Source organism: Microcaecilia unicolor, chromosome 7, assembly GCF_901765095.1.
Source record: "Microcaecilia unicolor chromosome 7, aMicUni1.1, whole genome shotgun sequence".
In the NCBI taxonomy this organism is placed as follows: Eukaryota; Metazoa; Chordata; class Amphibia; order Gymnophiona; family Siphonopidae; genus Microcaecilia; species Microcaecilia unicolor.
In genome coordinates, this window is record NC_044037.1 from 48,086,323 (window position 1) to 48,106,991 (window position 20,669).

Consider the following 20,669-nt stretch of genomic DNA (forward strand, 5'->3'; position numbering starts at 1 on the left):
GACAGAAGGACCAAGAGAGAAACACAGAAACCTGAATTGCAAAATACATTCAAACATCCACGTTTTCTGGCCTTGCAAATGTATTTAAAAATGTCTATAGAACCTTTTTCACTAACTGAATCTGCAAATATTTATATACTTGGTTTTAAGAATAAATAATTTGCCCATAAGATACCATTTACTGTTAATGGTTCCTACAACTGCTCTTTTCTTCTTGGTTGAAGCTGCTGATAGAGGAAACCATTGATTTTCTTTGACATTCTCTGTTGCTTAATCTAGCTTCATGCTCCTAATTGACAGTGCATTAGACTAAAGGGCGCTGAACCATGAAGCCCTGGTATAAAGAATTCTATTTTGGTAGAAGCAGGTTTCCATAGGATCCATTGGGAAGTAATCAGAAAAATAAAGGGCCTGCTTTGTCCCAAGCTTGCTCCACAAACATAAAAGAAATGAATAAAACCTTAGACAAATCAGAACCTACAAGTTATGAACTTGCTGGTGGATGTCTAAAATTAAATCTAAAACTCAGGCGAATCTGAGCTGCAAGATAAAAATAACGCACAAGAAGCAAACCCTTTTTTTTTTTTAATTTGGAAAAGAATTTCTAGGACAAGAGGTCATCGTATGAAGCTGAAAAGGGCACAGACGCCAGAGCAACATTAGAAACTGTTTCTTCTCAGAAAGGGTAGAGGATGCATGGAATGGATTCCCAGGGGAGGTGGTACAGGCAAAATCAGTAGCAGATTTCATGTGCAGAGGATTCCTCATTGTGAAGAAAATGAAAGAAAAGCCAGAGTACAGCAAAAGGAAAGGGCTGCGGTGCCAAAGAAGGGAAAACTTTGGGCAGACTTGGATTGGCCTCACAGTTCTTACCTGCTATTGTATTCTGGGCATTTTTTACAGGTGTGCTGAAAAATGATTCTGCGCAGCCTACACTACCACAGACCATTTTTCAGCGCACTTTAGTAAAATGACCACCCTGGCTAGTTAAGGAATGGCCGGTTTGCGGAGATTCAGCAACACTACCTGGTTTAGTGCTGCTGAATATTGGTGGCCGGCTAACTCAGCGGGATTTAACTGGGCAGGAGCCTCTGCCATAGTATCAGGTGTAACACCGAGGTCATGTACCTGCTAAACAATGGGAGTGGTTTAACATTACAAACAAATGCAAAGCACACACAGTGAAAGAGTTGAATTTGATAAAAAAAATATATTGCTAATATATATTTTTGTTTGTGGGAGAAAAAGACCTCAGAAACCTTATCGGAAGTATATTATCATTTGTACTTACTTCCCTTACCAGGTCTTTTCTCATTCATTGGTCCAATGCTTTTACCACTTGCTGTGGCAATGAGTCCCAGCACTGCCTGTGCTTTCATTAGATTACTTTTTTTGCATCAGAGTATTACTGCTGACTTTTATTAGAATTTAACATTCCAATAAAAGACCATCAGTGTCTCTGTTTTTCAGAGATCAAGGGCAAGTTGAGTGAAGGAGTAGCCTAGTGGTTAGTGCAGCAGACTCTGATCCTGGGGAACTGGGTTTGACTCCTATTGCAGCTCCTTGCAACTCTGGGTCAGTCACTTAACCCGCCATTGTCCTGGGTACAAATAAGTACCTGTATATAATAAGTAAACAGCTTTGAATGTAGTTGGAAAAACCACAGAAAGGCAGTATATAATTCCTAAGTTGACTAGCTGCCAACCATACTAGAACAGAATTAATAATGTAACCCAACCTTTGACTCAAAGGTTATAAAGATCATAATATCATTAAAAAATGTTGGTTTATTTGTTACATTTGTATCCCACATTTTCCCACCTATTTGCAGGCTCAATGTGGCTTACACAGTACCTTAAAGGCGTTCGCCAAGTCCGGTAGGGGAACAAGGTTGACCTTTATTTCCACCTATTCAACTGGATCACAGTGATAATCACATTATTTTATTGAAAACTGTTTAAAATAAACTTATATTTCATTTTTTTTCTCTCTCTTATTCTCTGTAGTAGCTGACACCCAGTAAAATTCACCAGAAGTGTCTACTGACTCCTCTTGCCTCTGCTAAGTCAACACACCTCAGAACATTTGACCCCCCATCCACCCAGCCCCATTCCAAACATGAACTCAGGACTCTCTCTCCCTTCTGTCCCCACCTGGCACGCTCTCTCTCTCCCTACTAGTCACTCTCCATCACCCTATTCCTTCTCCCTGCCAATCACTCTCTCTCTCTCTCTCTCTCAACCTCCTATCCTGTCCCCACCAGTTCCTGCTTCTGTCCCTCAACCTTTTTCCTACCTTGTCCCCACTACTCTTCTCTCTCTCTCTTTCTCTGTCACATACCCTGTAAATCAGCCTGGTAGAGAGCAGCAGCAGCAGCAGCTACTCTTCTCTCGGGTCTACGATGGTGCACCCTCTACTCCCTTTACCGTAGAAGCTAATCAGATCCCATGGGCTCCTCAGGAGCTGTGAGGAATATCCAACATCAGCCAGGGACAGTGTGCAATGACTTCCCTGCTGTCTCACAGCCTCTAAAAAGAGATGGCAGGTGAATGCAGAGATGAGGAGAACTTCAGTGGGGCCTGGCTGCTTGCTGGGACCCCTCCATAGGGCCAGTTACATGGTGAGAGGCAGATGATAGAAGCATTGTGTAGAGGCATACTGTTTAACTTCCGCATAACCCCTGTCAAGACAGGGACAGTGTGTGCATTCATGCTGACCCATGAACACACTGCCTACCAGCAGACAGACAGACCAAGGCCCCCTATCACTATTATATATGTAGATATATGTTTTACTGCTCCAGCTGCAGGACTTTTCCATCTAAGTTCTGAACGTCTGTGCAGTGATATCATCAAGTCCCCCTCAAAGTAGTTCTGCCATTGGCTATTCTCTAGAATACATATGCAAACAAGTTTCCTTGTGGTTTCACATCACCCAGAATGGGTCTTTCTGAGGAGGGTTTGAAAAGTCGGTGGAGGAAATATAAATGCTAGGCCTTACCTTCATGGTGACGGTGATTGTGCTGTTCACATTGGCTTTGTAGAGCCAGCCTTGCCGTATTACTCCTCCTTTCTGAGAGCATAATGACGATGAATCCTGCAACAAATTATATCTACTGTGTTAGCAGTTACTGATACACATACCAGTCTTACAGTGCATTAGGAAATAAGGAAGATTTATTTTCTAGTCAGCTCAGCTTGAGAGGTAAAACATTTCTAGCAGTAAGAGAAGTCCCCCCCCCCCCCCTGCTCATTAAATGTCCATACAGTTCTCAGAATTAAATGTCCCTCATTTTGAGTCATCTTCCTTTAAGAACAAAAAAAAAACCAACAACCCAAAGTATAGCAAATGATGGATCTGTGCCAGCTGAGCACTTAATGGCAACGAATACAACCAAAATTGCTAGGTATTCTCAATTTAACATGCAGGGCATGATTTGAGGACAGAGGAAAGTCAGGAAAAAACAGCAAGTTACGTTGCTTCCAGAATAATGATATTTTATACCTGTTTTTGGACTGATGGTTTCATTTCTGACCAAACCCCAGAAGAGAAAAAAAATATTCCACAGAAAAAAAGGATTGAAAATGTTAAAAGAGCAGCTTGATAAACTAGAAGTTCAAGTCAGTACATCTCAAGTTAATAATCCAATTTTAGTTATCAAAAGGAAAATGGAGAACCCTGGATTAATTATAACTGAGGAACTCAAGGATTGTGATTTTCCCTAAACTGGAGAGTAAGGGATGATACTATGACTTCCAGCCAAAGGGTAGATCTCTAATCAGTCTTTATTGAGTAAACCACCAGGAATAAGACCCAACACGGGGCCGTGTTTTGGCAGACCATCCAGCCTGCCCCATGTCGGGTCTTATTCCTGGTGTTTTACTTGATAAAGACTGATTAGAGATCTACCCTTTGGCTGGAAGTGAGTGTGTCATCCTCTACTCTCCTTTCTGTGACATTGGATACGATACATCATAGGAGTTTCTCCCGTTTTTGTTTCCCCAAACTGGAACATGTATCTTACAGAATTCAGAGCCAAACACTTAAAGGTGTGTCTCTTGACCCCCACAGAGGGACTCTTACTAAGGCCCAATGCACAAAGCTCACTGTGCTAGTAAGGTCCAATTTTGACCGGTTCAATCCAGTTTAGCATGCACATTATTCAATGGTAATGCACAAAGGGGTCTTGTGTGGTTTTTACTGTTTGTGGTAGCAGCTCACGAGACTTGTATGCAAATATATTACAATCAGCTGATTAGTATTAGCTTGTCCCCATCCTCACAGGCTCTGTGACCACCCCGTGGGATCTGTCCCCATCCCCACAGTTACTGCAGGTACCCGTCCCCGTGTCATTCTCTAGGGCTGCAGAAATAGCAGGCCTATCTTTAACCGTTAAGCACTTAACCGGTTAGTGCTGAATATTGACTTAACCAGTTAAGTTGCAGTGGACAAAAATAAAACCGAATATTCAATGCTGGTCACCGGATACGACCCGACATTGAATAACAGCATTGGTAGGGGGGCAGATCCCCATCTGGACCAAGAACTGAAATAATGAGATTGACCACACTACAATAAATAAAGGTTTAGCATTTTTAAAAATTAACTTGCACATTGGCAAATGAGAGAAATTAGACAAAAAGAATAAGGATTTTCTCTGAAGCACAAACTAACACAAGTTATCAAACCAGATACTGTGACACAGATGATTTTAAGGAGTTCACCAACCTGCATGACTTACTGAAAAAAAGAAATTATACACCTGACATTACACTAAAGCAAAAAGAAGCACCAGGGGCCTTCAAAATCAGGACGTAATTTCTTTAATCATGTAACTTAGAAATCAATTATTTCCAAAATGACCCGGCACGGGCGGTGTTTCAGCGCACAGTGCCTGCGTCAAGAGTCAAAAAAGTTGTGGTATCAAAGAAGCCACGAAACGTACTCCTTTGAAGATGACAAGTTGAATAAGTCCATAAGTATTGCCATACTGGGAAAGACCAAAGGTCCATCAAGCCCAGCATCCTGTTTCCAACAGTGGCCAATCCAGGTCACAAATACCTGGCAAGATCCTAAAGATGTACAAAACATTCTATATTGCTTATCCCAGAAATAGTGGATTTTCCCCAAATCCATTTAATAATGGTCTATGGTCTTTTTCTTTAGGAAGCTGTCCAAACCTTTTTTAAACTCCGCTAAGCTAACCGCCTCTACCGCATTCTCTGACAACAAATTCCAGAGTTTAATTACACGTTGAGTGAAGAAACATTTTCTCCGATTCATTTTAAATTTACTACATTGTAGCCTCATCGCATGCCCCCTAGTCCTAGTATTTTTGGAAAGCATAAACAGACGCTTCACATCTACCCGTTCCACTCCACTCATTATTTTATAGACCTCGATCATATCTCCCCTCAGCCGCCTTTTCTCCAAGCTGAAGAGCCCTAGCCGCTTTAGCCTTTCCTCATAGAGAAGTTGTCCCATCCTCTTTATCATTTTCGTCGCCCTTCTCTACAGTGGACAAAAATAAAACTGGATATTCAATGCTGGTCACCGCATACGACCTGGCATTGAATATCGTGGGGTGGGGGGGGGAATGTATTGTCCCGCTCAATACCATTGAAATATACTTGATCGCTCAGCAGAGTTCAAGCAAAGGCGATCCCTTCTTGCTCTAGTTCATGAGTCAAAACACTAAGGGGGTCTTTTACTAAAGATTAGCTTCAGTTATCTGCAACAGGGCCCATATGAATAAAATGGGACCTGCTGCAGATAACTCAAGCAAACCTTTAGTAAAAGATCCCCTAAAGCACCCATGTGGTTCTACATTTCTGGTCATTAGCAATGACCCTAATTCATAGTATCTACTAAACACGACCCCTCCTCCTCCTCCTCCTCCTCCTCTTCCTTACCTCATCTTTATCACAATCTTCATCAATTTCAAATACGTGATTGGGGATTTTGTCTGGTCTAAGTGATTTACTGAAAAAGTATAATAAAAGCAGAAAATTAAAAGTGACCTGCCAGAATTCATCCTGTTTCCATTCAGACTTAATATTTAGCTCCATGAAAAATTTACAAGACCTTCACTGCTCCTTCACAGACGAAAATACTGCTATGATACACATTGTGAGGCTTGTGAACATTATAGATGCCCTATCCTATAATACAGATAAAACATTTTTGTTTCATTTTCAATCAAAAAGGACAGAGAAAGGGACTTGATATACTGCCTTTCTGTGGTTTTTGCAACTACATTCAAAGCGTTTTACATAGTATATACAGGTACTTATTTGTACCTGGGGCAATGGAGGGTTAAGGGGTCCTTTTACTAAGGTGTGGCAAAAAGTGGCCTGCGCTGGTGTAGACGCATGTATTGGACGTGCGCAGGTTCATTTTTCAGTGCACTTGCAAAAAAGGCCTTTTGGGGGGGGGGGGGGGGCTGAAACTGGACGTGCGGCAAAATGAAAATTGGCACATCCATTTTGGGCCTGAGACCTTACCGCTACCTACTGACTTAGCAGTAAGGTCTCATGCATTAACCGGGCGGTAATCGTCATAGTGCGTACAAAGCCGATTGCCACATGGTTAGCGCCACGCGAAAGAACTTTTCCGGCGTGCGTAAAAATGAAATTACCGCCCGGGCCACGCGGTAGCCGGGCAGTGGTTCCGAATTGGTACGGGCTGGGCGCACGTAGGTGCCTATCCTGCTTATTTTTGAACGAGAAGGCCGGCCATCTTTCGACACAAATCGGGAGATGGCCGGCCATCTCGGTATAATCGAAAGCCGATTTTGACCGGCTTCAACTGCTTTCCGTCGCAGGGTCAGCAAAAGTTAAAGGGGGCGTTTCAGCAGGGTATGGAAGGAAGGACGGGGGCGTGGTTATGAGATGGCAGGCTTCGGCCGATAATGGAAAAAAGAAGGCCGGCTCAGATGAGCACTTGGCCGGTTTCACTTGGTCCATTTATTTTTAGGACCAAGCCTCCAAAAAGTGCCCCAAATGACCAGATGACCACCGGAGGGAATCGGGGATGACCTCCCTTTACTCCCCCAGTGGTCACCAACCCCCTCCCAACCAAAAAAAATTAAAATTCATTTTTTTGCCAGCCTCAAATGTCATACCTAGCTCCATGACAGCAGTATGCAGGTCCCTGGAGCAGTTTTTAGTGGGTGCAGTGTACTTCAGGCAGGTGGACCAAGGCCCATCCCCCCCTACCTGTTACACTTGTGGTGGTAAATGGGAGCCTCCCCCCCCCCAAACAAAACCCACTGTACCCACATATAGGTGCCCCCCTTCACTCCTAAGGGCTATGGTAGTGGTGTACAGTTGTGGGGAGTGGGTTTTGGGGGGGATTTGGGGGGCTCAACACACAAGGTAAGGGAGGTATGCACCTGGGAGCTATTTTTGAAATCCATTGCAGTGCCCTCTAGGGTGCCCGGTTGGTGTCCTGGCATGTGAGGGGGACCAGTGCAATACAAATGCTGGCTCCTTGGATTTGGCCGGGTTTGAGATGGCCGCCATTAATTTCCATTATCGCTGAAAACCAATGCCAGCCATCTCTAAAGCCGGCCTAAATGTTGAGATTTGGCCGGCTCCGACCATATTATCGAAACAAAAGATGGCCTGCCATCTTGTTTCGATAATACGCTCGGGACGCCACTTTACGGGGCCAGCCTTGAAGATGGCCACCCATATAGATGGCCGGCCCCGTTCAATTATGCCCCTCCACGCGACTTAGTAAAAGAGCCCCTAAGTGAGTTGTCCAGAGTCACAAGGAAAGGCAGTGGGAATCGAATCCAGTTCCCTAGGATCAAAGTCCACTACACTAACTAGTAGGCTACTCCTCCACATTTTGTACCATTTCTTTATTTTTGCACATGCTAAATATCTTTAGTGCATGCTAACTAGCATTCAGTGAGTGCTAACATGATTTAGAAAGCACTAACATGTTGCACAGCAGACAAAAATTAGTGCACTGTCAACAAAAAAAAAAACAAATTAAAAAAAAAGGAAGAAACTAAATGTTGTATCCCCCTGGCATTATGTAGCATTTAGCAGAAGATGAATATCTGTCAGTTCTGCCTTCAGTATTTTACCTACAGCCAAGTGGACAAACACAGACCAAATGCAACATTTCTGCAGCAGGTCACTCACCAAGGCAAGATCCGAAAGTCTCCAGAATAATCCTCATATTTATAGTTTACCACTTTCCACTCAGAGCTGTAGAACTTAATGCACTACAAAGAGAATTGAAAGTGTCATTGATCATCACAGAAAACCAAAACTCAAGTCCCGAAAACCCCAGTTAGTGAAATCAGAGGCTGCTGGGCTGCAGAGAGGCAGTGCAGTCCCGATGCTGGCTCTGAGCCAGAATTAGACAGGCCTATCCTCAGGAGAACACCACCCCTTCTTGTGGTAATTATTCAACAAATTGGTTCCTTAATCACAGCAGCTTTTCTTCTCACAGTAGCTGCCTGTTGCTTAGATTGTGAACCCCAGTGGAATGTCAAGATCTCCTGGGGCCATAGTAGGCCTCTGCTGGGAATGTACTATTTATTTTTTATTTATTTGTTACATTTGTACCCTGCACTTTCCCACTCATAGCAGGTTCAATGCGGCTTACATAGTAGTAGGATTACAAAGTATAGTACAGAGAAAGGGAATGAAGGAGAAGATAGGACACCTCCCCCTCCCCGCAGCTTCTTTCTCTGGAATGGCACTCTACTCTAAAAACAAGAGTGAATTTAAAAGCTGCTCAAATTAGGCAGACAAGCAACACAGCATGAACTGATTTTCAACTAAATTGTCCAATTAATATATCTAGGGATCATTAGAATCATTGCTTATTAATTATTACCCACAGAGATATTCGGCTCTTTAAAATAAATTTTGACTATGCTTTGGAAGCTATATTTGTCCTGAGGAAAACTGGACTCTTTTGTAGGTCACAATTCCATGCATGTAACTAACAGAATTTTTTTTCTACTCTGTGCAAATTTTCAGGTCCTTTTACTAAGCAGCGATAAGCACTAATGCATGCTTATCGTGCAGGAAAATTCACTACCACAGGACACACTCAGGCATCCAGCAGTAGTTTTGGCATCTGCACACGCTTCTCACACGCTAAAAAATATTTGCATTTTTGGGAGGTGGAGAGTAGGCATGCCCAGCACTAATTGGTTAGCACAGCTAAACTGCCACATATCAACCGATTAGCACACGGTTAGCGTGGAAGCCCTTACCACCTAGTAAATAAGTATCAGTATGGGCTCGTGTGCTAATGGCCATGCGCTAATTAGGAAATTAGCTCGTGATCATAATATAAAGAAATGAAAAACTGACCATTTTACAGCCGCACTAAAAGGGGCCTCAGCGCATGTGGAAACCCATGCATTAGTTACAGCACAGACCACCTTCTAGCACAGCGTAGTAAAAATACCCCTTTATTTGATGATAAATAACATAAATGATTCCAAATTATCATCATTAAATTACAAGAATTGAGAAGTAATGATGCTTCAATTAATGTCCAGTTAAATCTCGTTGGACCAGATTTGGACACTGTTTAATTTCGAAATATATGAACGTAAGTTTTCACGGAAAAAGTACCCTCATAGACAGCACATGTAGATCTGTGTGCTCGCGTTTCCCAAATCAATTTTCATAGGGAAGTTTTTCCTTTTGAAAATTGTTGTAAGGTCAGTATATAAAATGTACCTGCAGACACAGTTTTTGTAAAAGTTGCCGCCACAAGCTTTCAAAAAATACGTGTATATATAAACGCATTAGCTTATGATGGTGGAAATCCCCAGAGGCTCTGTGGGTTCTCTCTCCCCAAAATCTATCCCCAGTTTGCAATGTCTTTACAATAGGATGTACATGTACAATTTAATTTAACACCAGCAATTATAGTCCACTTAACCAGTAAGGCCCAAGGCAGATAACACACATGAAAAAATATTCACATCTGAACAATACATAACAGATAATAACATAAAATCAGAGAGAGAATGATTTTTTTAAACTATGGTAGTCACTTACTCCTGAACTGAAACACAACTCATTGATTAGAAACAAACTTTTGATATAATTACATTATAGGTTTTCTAGAAAAGGAAAGACAAGAACCTTCTACATAACTGGGCAAGTTGTTGGTTCCATAAAGCAAAGTGGCACTAGGTACAGTAGGAGATTGAATAGCTGCCAGCCTGCAGGTCTCACAAGATGAGATTCTCAGTCAATGGTCATTCTGCAATCTTGGAGCCCTGGATCAGACATATCACTGAATCGATTTACTCAGATATTTGGCACCAACTCATATATGATCTTATAAGAAAAAGTCAAGAGCTTGAATAGCCGCATGAAGAGTGTTCAAGGGAGGGGGTGACCTCTTCCCACCTCACATACCCCCAAATCAGCCAGGCTGTTGTGTTTTTGCAGTAACTGCATCCATGATGGCCTTCTTGGGTAGATCCAAGTAAATGCTGTTTCAATTATTTCCAGTGATTTACAACACTACCTTTTAAGTTGGGAAAGTGTGAATGCACACTCCACTGTTTGCTGCAAGTCAGGATTGCACATATAAGTGGTACATTGTCAAATGGGATGTGAACATATGTTGGGCTTGTGAATGTGGGTGGGTCAGTGTGTAGTTGGATGTATATGTAGGTTAGGTTTGTGTGTATAAATGTGGGGGGGGGGGGGCGTTGTGGGGTCTGCATGTAGATCAGGGTTGCACAGGTAGCTGGAGCAATGTTGGATTGGGTGCGCACACAGGTCTAGGTTGTGCACCTTCTTCCAAAGCAGGGGCGTATCTGCATGGGGCCACAGGGGCCTGGGCCCCCGCAGATTTCGCCCTGGACCCCCCTACCATCGACCCTCTCCACCTCCCCCTCCCTCCCGCACGCCCGCCACCAACCCGTCGCCAATCTTTGCTGGCGGGGGACCCCAAGCCCCCGCCAGCCGAAGTCCTCTCTTCCGTGCAGGATGCAAGTTGCAACGCTTCCTGTTCTTCTGAGTCTGACGTCCTGCACGTACAACTTGCAGGACGTCAGACTCAGAATTTGGAACTCAGTCTGACGTCCTGCGCGTTGTACGTGCAGGACGTCAGACTCAGAAGAACAGGAAGCATTGCAACTTGCAGCCTGCATGGAAGAGAGGACCTCGGCTGGTGGGGGGTTGGGGTCCCCTGCCAGCAAAGGTAAGTGACAGCAGCGGGGGAAGGTTGGCGGCGGCGGCGGGAGGGGGTGGAGAGTGTCATTGGTGGCGAGGGGGGGTCTGGCAGTGGCGGGGGGGGGGATCGGTGGCGCCGGGGGGGGGGGGGCTAAAATATGCCCCCTCCCTCTGGCTCTGGCCCCCCCTACCGCCAGAGTCCAGATACGCCCCTGTTCCAAAGGACCACTACTCATCACACTCAAGACTCTATCTAACTATGTCAAACACCGAGAAAGAGAGAGAGAGAGAGAGAAAGAGAGAGAGAATGAACACAAATTTCAAAATCCCATGGGCCTGCAAGAGATTTTTCAAACTAAAACTCTCCATGGGACAGGAAGGGAGGTGGGACAAGGACACCTACAGCTACAAGGGCGTAGTTTGACAGTTTCATTTGGGGGGGGGGGCAAAGGGTGGGGCATGGCACATTAGCATATTCATTTGCATACATACATCTTATACATAATCATTATAGTTATTCAAAACACACACACAAGCCTAAAACACTGAATATGAAGGTAGCCTACATGGGAACATGAAGTTGAAGGAGAAAGAAAAGCTTCCAGGGGCAGGTCTAAAACAGCGTGCATACTGCTTTCTCGCTGACGCTGCTGGTGGCTTGGGGAATTGGAGGACTCGGGGGGGGGGGGGAACGATACCGGGTGCCGCGGTGCTGTAAGGAGAGAAAGAACTGGAAGACTACGGTGCTGTGGTGGCAGTGGGAGAGAAAGACAGATGCACTGCTGCTGCAGCTCATTTGGGGGGGGTCATTGCCCCTCCTCGTCCCCCCCCCCCCCCAACTACACCCATGCTACAGCTAGAAAGGAAAGCCAGGAGGGTAGAAAGAAGACTAGACCCGGTGTCAGGTTAGGGCGATGAGGGGAAGGGATCCTCTCCACTGAATTCTCAATAGACTGCAGCTACTAAATTGTATCTGTATTCATGCAGAATCCTTCCTTACCTCTTTCACAAACAGACTTTGAGCCTTCTTTCCAGCATCCTCAGGTACTGTGGACTGGACAGTCCTCAAATGACGGTCTATTGTTGAAATCTGGAAACAAAATATCAAGTATAAAGCTTTTATTTTAAATGAACACGCAACAGCAATCATTAAGTTAATAAAAAAGGCACTCACGGACACATCATCCATTGGAAACAAGAGCAGGTCTCTGAAGGGATCACTGTAAATCTGGGCTTTCCTTTGAGAGACAACATTCTCGTAGTCCAGTGGTTCAACGACTCTCGTTTTTTCCTATGAAAGTATTAAAGAAAAAGAGAATAGACAACGTTTTCTACAAAATAAACAGTTATGTGACCAGGCACTGAAATTTAGTTTATTTATGTTCAGAACCATTTGAGGGTTCGTGTAGTAGAACAGCGGCCCTCTGAGTTTAAGGGCTTCTAAAAACCGTTAAGGGCAATTCTAGAACAGAGCATGCATATTTATGCATCAGTTTATTTATTTATTAGGATTTATTTACAGCCTTTTTGAAGGAATTCACTCAAGGCAGTCTACAGTAAGAATGTACACTTAACGATAGTGACAGCAGGGTGACCAGAACAGGCCGCATAAGTGTCACAGGGCCACTTTTACTAAGCTGCAGTAAAAGGGGGCCTGCTCGTGCATCAGCACGTGTTTTTGACGCACACTGAGGCCCTCTTTTACTGCAGCGGACTGAACCTTTAGATTGTAAGCTCTTTTGAGCAGGGACGGTCCTTCCCCATGTTAAACTTGTACAGCGCTGCGTAACCCTGGCAGCGCTATAGAAATGCTAAGTAGTAGTAGTAGTAGTAGTAATATCACCACTAACCGGTTAAGTGCCAGCTCTGCCCAAGCTCCACCCCCCAAGACCACCCTGGTATTAACCGGACAGTGCTGAGCGGTCAGAGGCAATATTCAGCAGAACTACCCGCTTAAGTATTAGCCTCTCCTGCCCAGTTAAACCCTTTTGAATATAGGCTCACTGTTTATCCAATTAAACACTATCCCCCCGATATTCGAAACAATTTAACCGGCCAGAGAACGGCACCTGACCAGTTAAATGGCATTTAACCGGCTATCTGGCAATATTCGGTGGGGATAGCCGGCTATCCCCTGCTGAATATTTCTGGTTAGCGGCTATAAGATAACTGGCTATAGCCGAATATTTTAAACTGGCCAAAAATAAACCAGATGTTCAGTTCGGGTCACCGGAAATGGCCCGGCATTGAAAATCCGGGCTGACCGTGGGTGTTAGCTGGTCTGAATATCGGCCACTATCTAAACATAGAATCATAACTTCTAACCCAAACCTTGAGAACAGTAGCCCAAACTATAATTACATGATGCAAGGTTCCACATTGGGGGTCACTGCCCAAGAAAAGGATTTAGGCGTCATCACTGATGATGCATTGAAACCCTCTGCTCAGTGTGCAGCGGTGGCAAAGAAAGCAAATAGAGTGTTAGGACAAAACTGAGAATATTGTGTGCAATTCTCTAAAAAAGATACAGCGGAATTAGAAAAGGGCAACGTAAATGATAAAGGGGACAGGATAACTTCCTTATGAGGAAAGGCTAAAGAGGTTTGGGCTCTTCTGCTTGGTGATGAGATGGATGAGGCGAGATATGTCAGTTTTTCTTGGGTGCTGACCCCCATGGTGGACCATAGCATCTGGTAACTGTGATTTGGATTATTCTTTCCAATGTGCATCACCTTGCATTTGTCCATATTGAATTTGGGTGCCCAGTCTTCCAATTTCCTAAGGCCGTCCTGTATTTCACAGTCTGCACGTGTTTTAACAACCTTGAATAGTTTTGTATCATCTGCAAACTTACAGGCTTATTTTCGAAAGAGAAAGGCGCCCATACTTCAACACAAATTGCAGGATGGGCGTCCTTCTCCCAGGGTCGCCCAAATCGGCATAATCGAAACTCGATTTTGGGCACCCTCAACTGCTTTCCGTCTCGGGGACGACCAAAGTTCATGTGGGCGTGTCGGAAACATAGCAAAGGCTGGACTGGGGCGTGCTTAACACATGGGCGTCCTCGACCGATAATGGAAAAAAGAAGGGCGTCCCTGACGAGCACTTGGCCAACTTTATTTGGTCCATTTTTTTCTTGCGACCAAGCCTCAAAAAGGTGCCCGAACTGACCAGATGACCACCGGAGGGAATAGGGGATGACCTCCCCTTACTCCCCCAGTGGTCACTAACCCCCTCCCATCCTCAAAAATAACCTTGAAAAATAATTTTTGCCAGCCTCAAATGTCATACCCAGCTCCCTGACAGCAGTATGTAGGTCCCTGGAGCAGTTTTAGTGGGTGCAGTGCACTTCAGGCAGGCGGACCCAGGCCCATTCCCCCCCCCCCCCCCACCTGTTACACGTGTGGTGGTAAATGTGAGCCCTTCAAAACCCACCACAAACCCACTGTACCCACATGTAGGTGCCCCGTCTTCATCCCTAACGGCTATGGTAGTGGTGTACAGTTGTGGGGAGTGGGTTGTTTTTTTTTGGGGGGGGGGTTGGGGGGCTCAGCACCTAAGCTAAGGGAGCTATGCACATGGGAGCAATTTGTGAAGTCCACTGCAGTGCCCCCTAGGGTGCCCGGCTGGTGTCCTGGCATGTGAGGGGAACCAGTGCACTACAAATGCTGGCTCCTCCCATGACCAAAGGGCTTGGATTTGGTCGTTTCTGAGATGGGCGTCCTCGGTTTCCATTATCACTGAAAACCAGGGACGACCATCTCTAAGGACAACCTAAATGCTGAGATTTGGGCGTCCCCGATCGTATTATCGAAACAAAAGATGGACGTCCATCTTGTTTCAATAATACAGGTTTCCCTGCCCCTTCGCAAAGACGTCCTATGAGGACACCCTCAGGAAAACTTGGGCACCCCGTTCGATTATGCCCCTCTTAATCACCTCACTAGTCATTCTGATTTCCATATCATTTGTAAACATGTTAAATAGCACTGATCCCAGTACTGATCCCTGTGGCACTCCACTCACTTCACCCTCCCTCATTGAGAGAAATGACCATTTAACCCTATCCACTGTTTTCTGTCCAATAACCAATTCTTAATCCACACCAGAACCTTGCCTCCTATGCCACGACTCTTTAATTTTCTCAGGAGTCTCTCATGAGGAACTTTATCAAAAGCTTTCTGAAAACCTAGATACACAACATCAGCCGGCTCACCTTTATCCACATGTTTATTCATGCCTTCAAAGAAATGATGCAAATTGGTGAGGCAAGACTTCCCTTGGCTGAACCCATACTGACTCTGTCCCATTAAACCATGTTTGTCTATGTGTTCCGTAATTTTATTTTTTATAATAGTTCCCAATATTTGGCCTGGCATTGACATGAGGCTTACCGGTCTGTAATTTCTCGGATCACCAAAGGTACCCCTTTTAAAAATCGGTGTCACATTGGCCACCCTCCAATCTTCAGGTACTACGGATGATTTTAACAACAAGTTACATATTACTAACAACAGATCAGCAATTTCATGCTTGAATTGTTTGAGTACCCTTGGATGTATGCCATCTGGTCCGGGGATTTACTACTCTTTAATTTGTCGATTTGACTCAATACATCTTCCAAGATCACCAAGATTTCTTTCAATTCCTCCGCATCATCACCCTTGAAAACCATACAACCATGCAATACAAGGACTAGGGGACATGCAGTGAAACTACTAACTCAGTGGTTCCCAAACCTGGTCCTGGAGGCACCCCAGCAAGTCAGGTTTTCAGGATACCTACAATGAATATTCATGAGAGAGATTTGTATGTTCTGCCCCCACTGCATGACTATCTCTCTCATGAATATTCATTGTGGGTATCGTGAAACCTGACTGCTGGGGTGCCTGAAGGACCAGGTTTGGGAACCACTGTACTAAGTAGTAAATTTAAAGCAAATCAAAGAAAATATTTTTATATTCAAATTGTAATTAAATTCTTGAAATTGTTGCCAGAGAATGTGGTAAAAGCAGTTAGCTTAGCAGGGTTTTAAAAAGTTTGGAGACGCTCCTAAAAGTCCAGATGGGCTTGGGAAAATCCACTGCTTATTCCTGGAATAAACAGCATAGAATCTGTTTTACTCTTCTGGGATCTTGCCAGGTACTTGTGATCTAGATTGGCCACTACTGGAAACAGGATACTGGGCTTGATGGACCTTCTGTCTTTCCCCAGTATGGTGATGCTTCTGTTCTTAGGTTCTTAGATATGTCCATATCTCTCTATTATGGACTACAGAATTTCCTAAAAACTGAGTTTTCAATAAATGACAAAATTGCATATAATTTGTCTGAGAATGTATCATCAAAGAGAAAGAATTTCAAAGCACAGAACCAACATCCTGTATAGGTCTCTTTTAATTCTTAAAATTTCATGTGACCACCCCCCCAGTTGCTGATGAAAACAAAATAGCACATCCCCACTCACCTCCTCTCCTTCACTGACTTCTTTTCCCCTCCACTTACTCAAAAAGCATGAAGGTAGCAGTAGCAGGAATCCGGGAGTGCAAAAATTACTCCCGTCCACCATCTCCCCTGCCAGTGGTTGCGGCGAAGTAGATGCACTGGGCACAATTCCATCTCAGGATGCTCCTGGCAGCAGCAATGGTGGCAACGGTGGTAGCAGTCAGAATAGGGCATTCTGTGTACACTACCACACCCTAATATCAGTCTAAAACAGGGGTTCTCAACCCAGTCCTCAGGACACACTTGCAGGGGCATAATTGAAAGGGATGTCCAAGTTTTGTTGAGGACGTCCTTGCAAAACATTCCGATGGAGGGGCGGGGAAACTCGTATTATCGAAACAAGATGGACATCCATCTTTCGTTTCGATAATATGGTCAGGGACGTCCAAATCTTGAAATTTTGGTTGTCCTTAGAGATGGTCATCCCTAGACTTGATCGTTTCTGATTTTCGGCAATAATGGAAACCAAGGATGTCCATCTCAGAAACGACCAAATCCAAGCCCTTTGGTCATGGGAGGAGCCAGCATTTCTAGTGCACTGGTCCCCCTGACATGCCAGGACACCAACTGGGCACCCTAGGGAGCACTGCAGTGGACTTCAGAAATTGCTCCCAGGAACATAGCTCCCTTACCTTGTGTGTTGAGCCCACTACCCACAACTGTACACCACTACCATAGGCCTTACGGGTAAAGGGGGGCACCTAGATGTGGGTACAGTAGGTTTGTGGTGGGTTTTGGAGGGCTCGCTGTTTCCTCCACAAATGTAACAGGTAGGGGGGATGGGCCTGGATCCACCTGCCTGAAGTGCACTGCACCCACTAAAACTGCTCCAGGGACCTGTATACTGCTGTGATGGACCCAAGTATGACATCTGAAGCTGGCAAGTAATATTTTGAAACATGTTTTTTGAGGGTGGGAGGGGGTTAGTGACCACTGGGTGAGTAAGGGGAGGTCATCCCCGATTCCCTCCGGTGGTCAACTGGTCAGTTCGGGCACCTTTTTGTGGCTTGGTCTTAAGAAAAACAGGATCAGGTAAAGTTGTCCAAGTGTTCGTCAGGGACGTCCTTGTTTTTTCCATTATGGGTCGAGGACGTCCAAGTGTTAGGCACGCCCAAGTCCCTCCTTCACTACGACTTCGACACGCCCCCGTGAACTTTTGCCATCTCTGCGATGGAAAGCAGTTGGGGACGTCCAAAATCGGCTTTCGATTATACCGATTTGAATGACCCTGTGAGAAGGACGCCCATCTTCCAATTTGTGTCGAAAGATGGGCGTCCTTCTCTTTCGAAAATAAGCCTGATAGCCAGTCAGGTTTTCAGGACACCCATAATGAATATGCATGATAGGTTTGCATACCAAGGAGGTAGTGCATGCATATTTATCTCATGCCTATTCATTGTGGATATCCTGAAAACCAGGCTGGCTAGGTATGTCCTGAAGGCTGGGTTGAGAACTCTTGGTCTTAAAGGAACCCTACATAGGAGAAGGGGAAGAATCTCTAAACATTCAATGGTTCACTGCCCCCTGCAGGCTGCCATTACTGGGTACAGTCACTGTTTTTGTGACTCCCGTCCACTGATGATATGACCTTATTTGGGGTCTTAACCCACAGTTTTGAAGCCACTGGTATAAACACTGTCATCAACGAACAAGAAAATAGAGGAAATCATGAATCACACAGAACTTTGGAGAATGAGTAAGTTGTGATTACCTGGGACATTCCTGTTCCCACAGATTAAAAGTTCAATGAAAAGACAACCAGACATTGTGCTAAAGGAGAAAAGTAGTCCTAACAGAAGTGTCGGTACTAAGTGACTATTCCATACTATGTGAGGAGAAAGAGAAGATCCTCAAGTATCAATAAATACAATCAGAGACCAAAAAAATGCAGCAGAAAGATACAACAATTATCCCAATTGAGCTTGGTGCCATCGGCCTGATTAAATACAATGTGCGTCTTGATATGTTGCCTGTATATTTTATACTTTATGAACTCCAGAAGAACGCTCTCTTTGGAACAATGGAAGTGTTGAGGCAAATATTAGCTGTGAATTTGAGAGACTGTGATCATCTCCTACGTGTCCTGGCCCAGGAGTGAGGTACATTCCTATCGTGGCATGTGCAAAATTAACTCATTTGGAGACATCACTCAGAGAGTACCCGCAGCTTCTGACTGCTGGGAGGTATAACAGAAACTTGTCTAAACAACTCATTCATCTTAAAGAGAAACAACTGCATCCATTGTGAAAAGACTGCTTGCATGATTCACAAAATGCGTATCCATTATGGGGTCAACTCAGAGTTTAGAAAAACGTATGGTCCAACAAGTTATTGATTGAGCTTGGTGAATAAAACTAATTACATTCCTCCTTCCGAATTCTATAAAAAAGTGTTAAAATGCAGATTTGGTTGCACGCCCAATCTGCACATGCAATTTAATTGAACAACCTAATTAGCCCCAATAATTGCCTTTTTAACAAGCAATTATTGGCACTAATTAGAATAAAATTTTTATGAGTGGAGTCAAAAAAGGGGGCACAGAAATGGGTGGATTGGGGGGGCGTTCCTTTCAGTTATGCGCATAATTATAGAATAAGGTGGGATCCACGCCTAATTTAGTCAACAGCATTTGCACCACATTTCCATTAGTGTAAATGGCCATACCAAAATGTACCTGCGATTCCTGGGCATAAACGCTATTTTATAAACCATGCCTAACTTTAAGTGCGGTTTACAGAATAGCGCTGAGTGGGAGGGTTTTGGTGCTATATATAGAATTTAGGGCCCCTTTTACCAAGCTGTAGCAAAGGGGGGTGGCACTGGTGTTGGCACGTGTTTTGTGCCAAGGCTCCCTTTTACCACAGCTGGTAAAGGGAAATCTCGCCTGCCTGCAGGAAATGGCAAAGTGGCAAGTAAAGCACTTGCAGCACGGCCATTTCGGGGGGGGGGGGGGGGAGTCCTTACCACCACCCATTGAGGTGGCGGTAAGGGCTCCTGTGTTAACCTGGCAGCATCCGGGCAGCGCACGGCACTACCCGATTACCGCCGGGTACACTCCAGCGCTACAAAAATAAATACATTTTGTAGTGCCAGAAATGGCAGCGCACTAGGGGTGGGAAGTACCGCCGGGCTGCTCCAGTAGCCCGGCGGTACTTCCTGTATAGCGAGTGGTAAGCCCGCGTTGGGCTTACCGCCGCTTAGTAAAAGGAGCCCTTAGTTCCCTATGTTTAAAAAACATAACTGAAATCCCTTTGTAACTCTAGAAAACTGAGGGGGACTTATACTAAGGCACGCTAGCATTTTTAGCGCGCGCTAAAAAACAGAAATGCACTAAACGCTAGAGATGCCAATGCATTCCTATGGGCGTCTCTAGCCGCGTCCTAAAAAATGATAGCGCGCCATAGTAAAAGACCCGCTGAATAAACACACTTTACATGTTTTTTTTTTAAAACCCACTGCAATACACAATTGCGGACTTGATTTCATGATGTTATCAGCCAAAGTGTCAATTCAAACAGAGAGGCCTGTAACATTTGCCCATGCATCTATCACCAAACTGGCATGTTTGAATAACTAAAAATAATTTATCCTCATTCAGCCACCAATTCCATAGGAACAAGTGGAACTCTATAACACCTGAATTTAGTTGAAGATAGTATTTATCTACTGTGTAGCTGGACTTGTAATCTGTGTTTAATATATTCTAGATGGATCTAAGGGCTAAACTTACTAAAATGTGTTAACAATATAAGCACTTGATTTACTGCAGGTACCACTTTTTGCACTGGGAGCTATTTATTAATAACACATGCTATCAGCATTAGTGCAGGCTAATGCAGCAGCACACATCAGTAAATCTTGCCCTTGAAGGTAAAGGGAGCTGCACAACATAACACTTTGAGCTTCCACTTATGCCAGCCTTGAGCAGAAGTAAATGTTTTCAGGTTTCCAGGCTTCCAGAGTCTTAAAAACATTTAAAGACGTGCCTGCA

At 44.4% G+C, this 20,669-nt stretch overlaps 1 protein-coding gene across 1 annotated transcript in view; it reads right to left on the reverse strand.

Moving 5' to 3' along the window:
- The window catches only part of DOCK11 (dedicator of cytokinesis 11), a 292,220-nt gene that overhangs the window by 224,869 nt on the left and 46,682 nt on the right, over positions 1-20,669 (reverse strand). Inside the window, 5 exon segments of the mRNA XM_030208788.1 lie at positions 3,001-3,096; positions 5,913-5,982; positions 8,157-8,239; positions 12,175-12,264; positions 12,349-12,465. Of these exon segments, the coding sequence (XP_030064648.1) occupies positions 3,001-3,096; positions 5,913-5,982; positions 8,157-8,239; positions 12,175-12,264; positions 12,349-12,465 (456 nt within the window).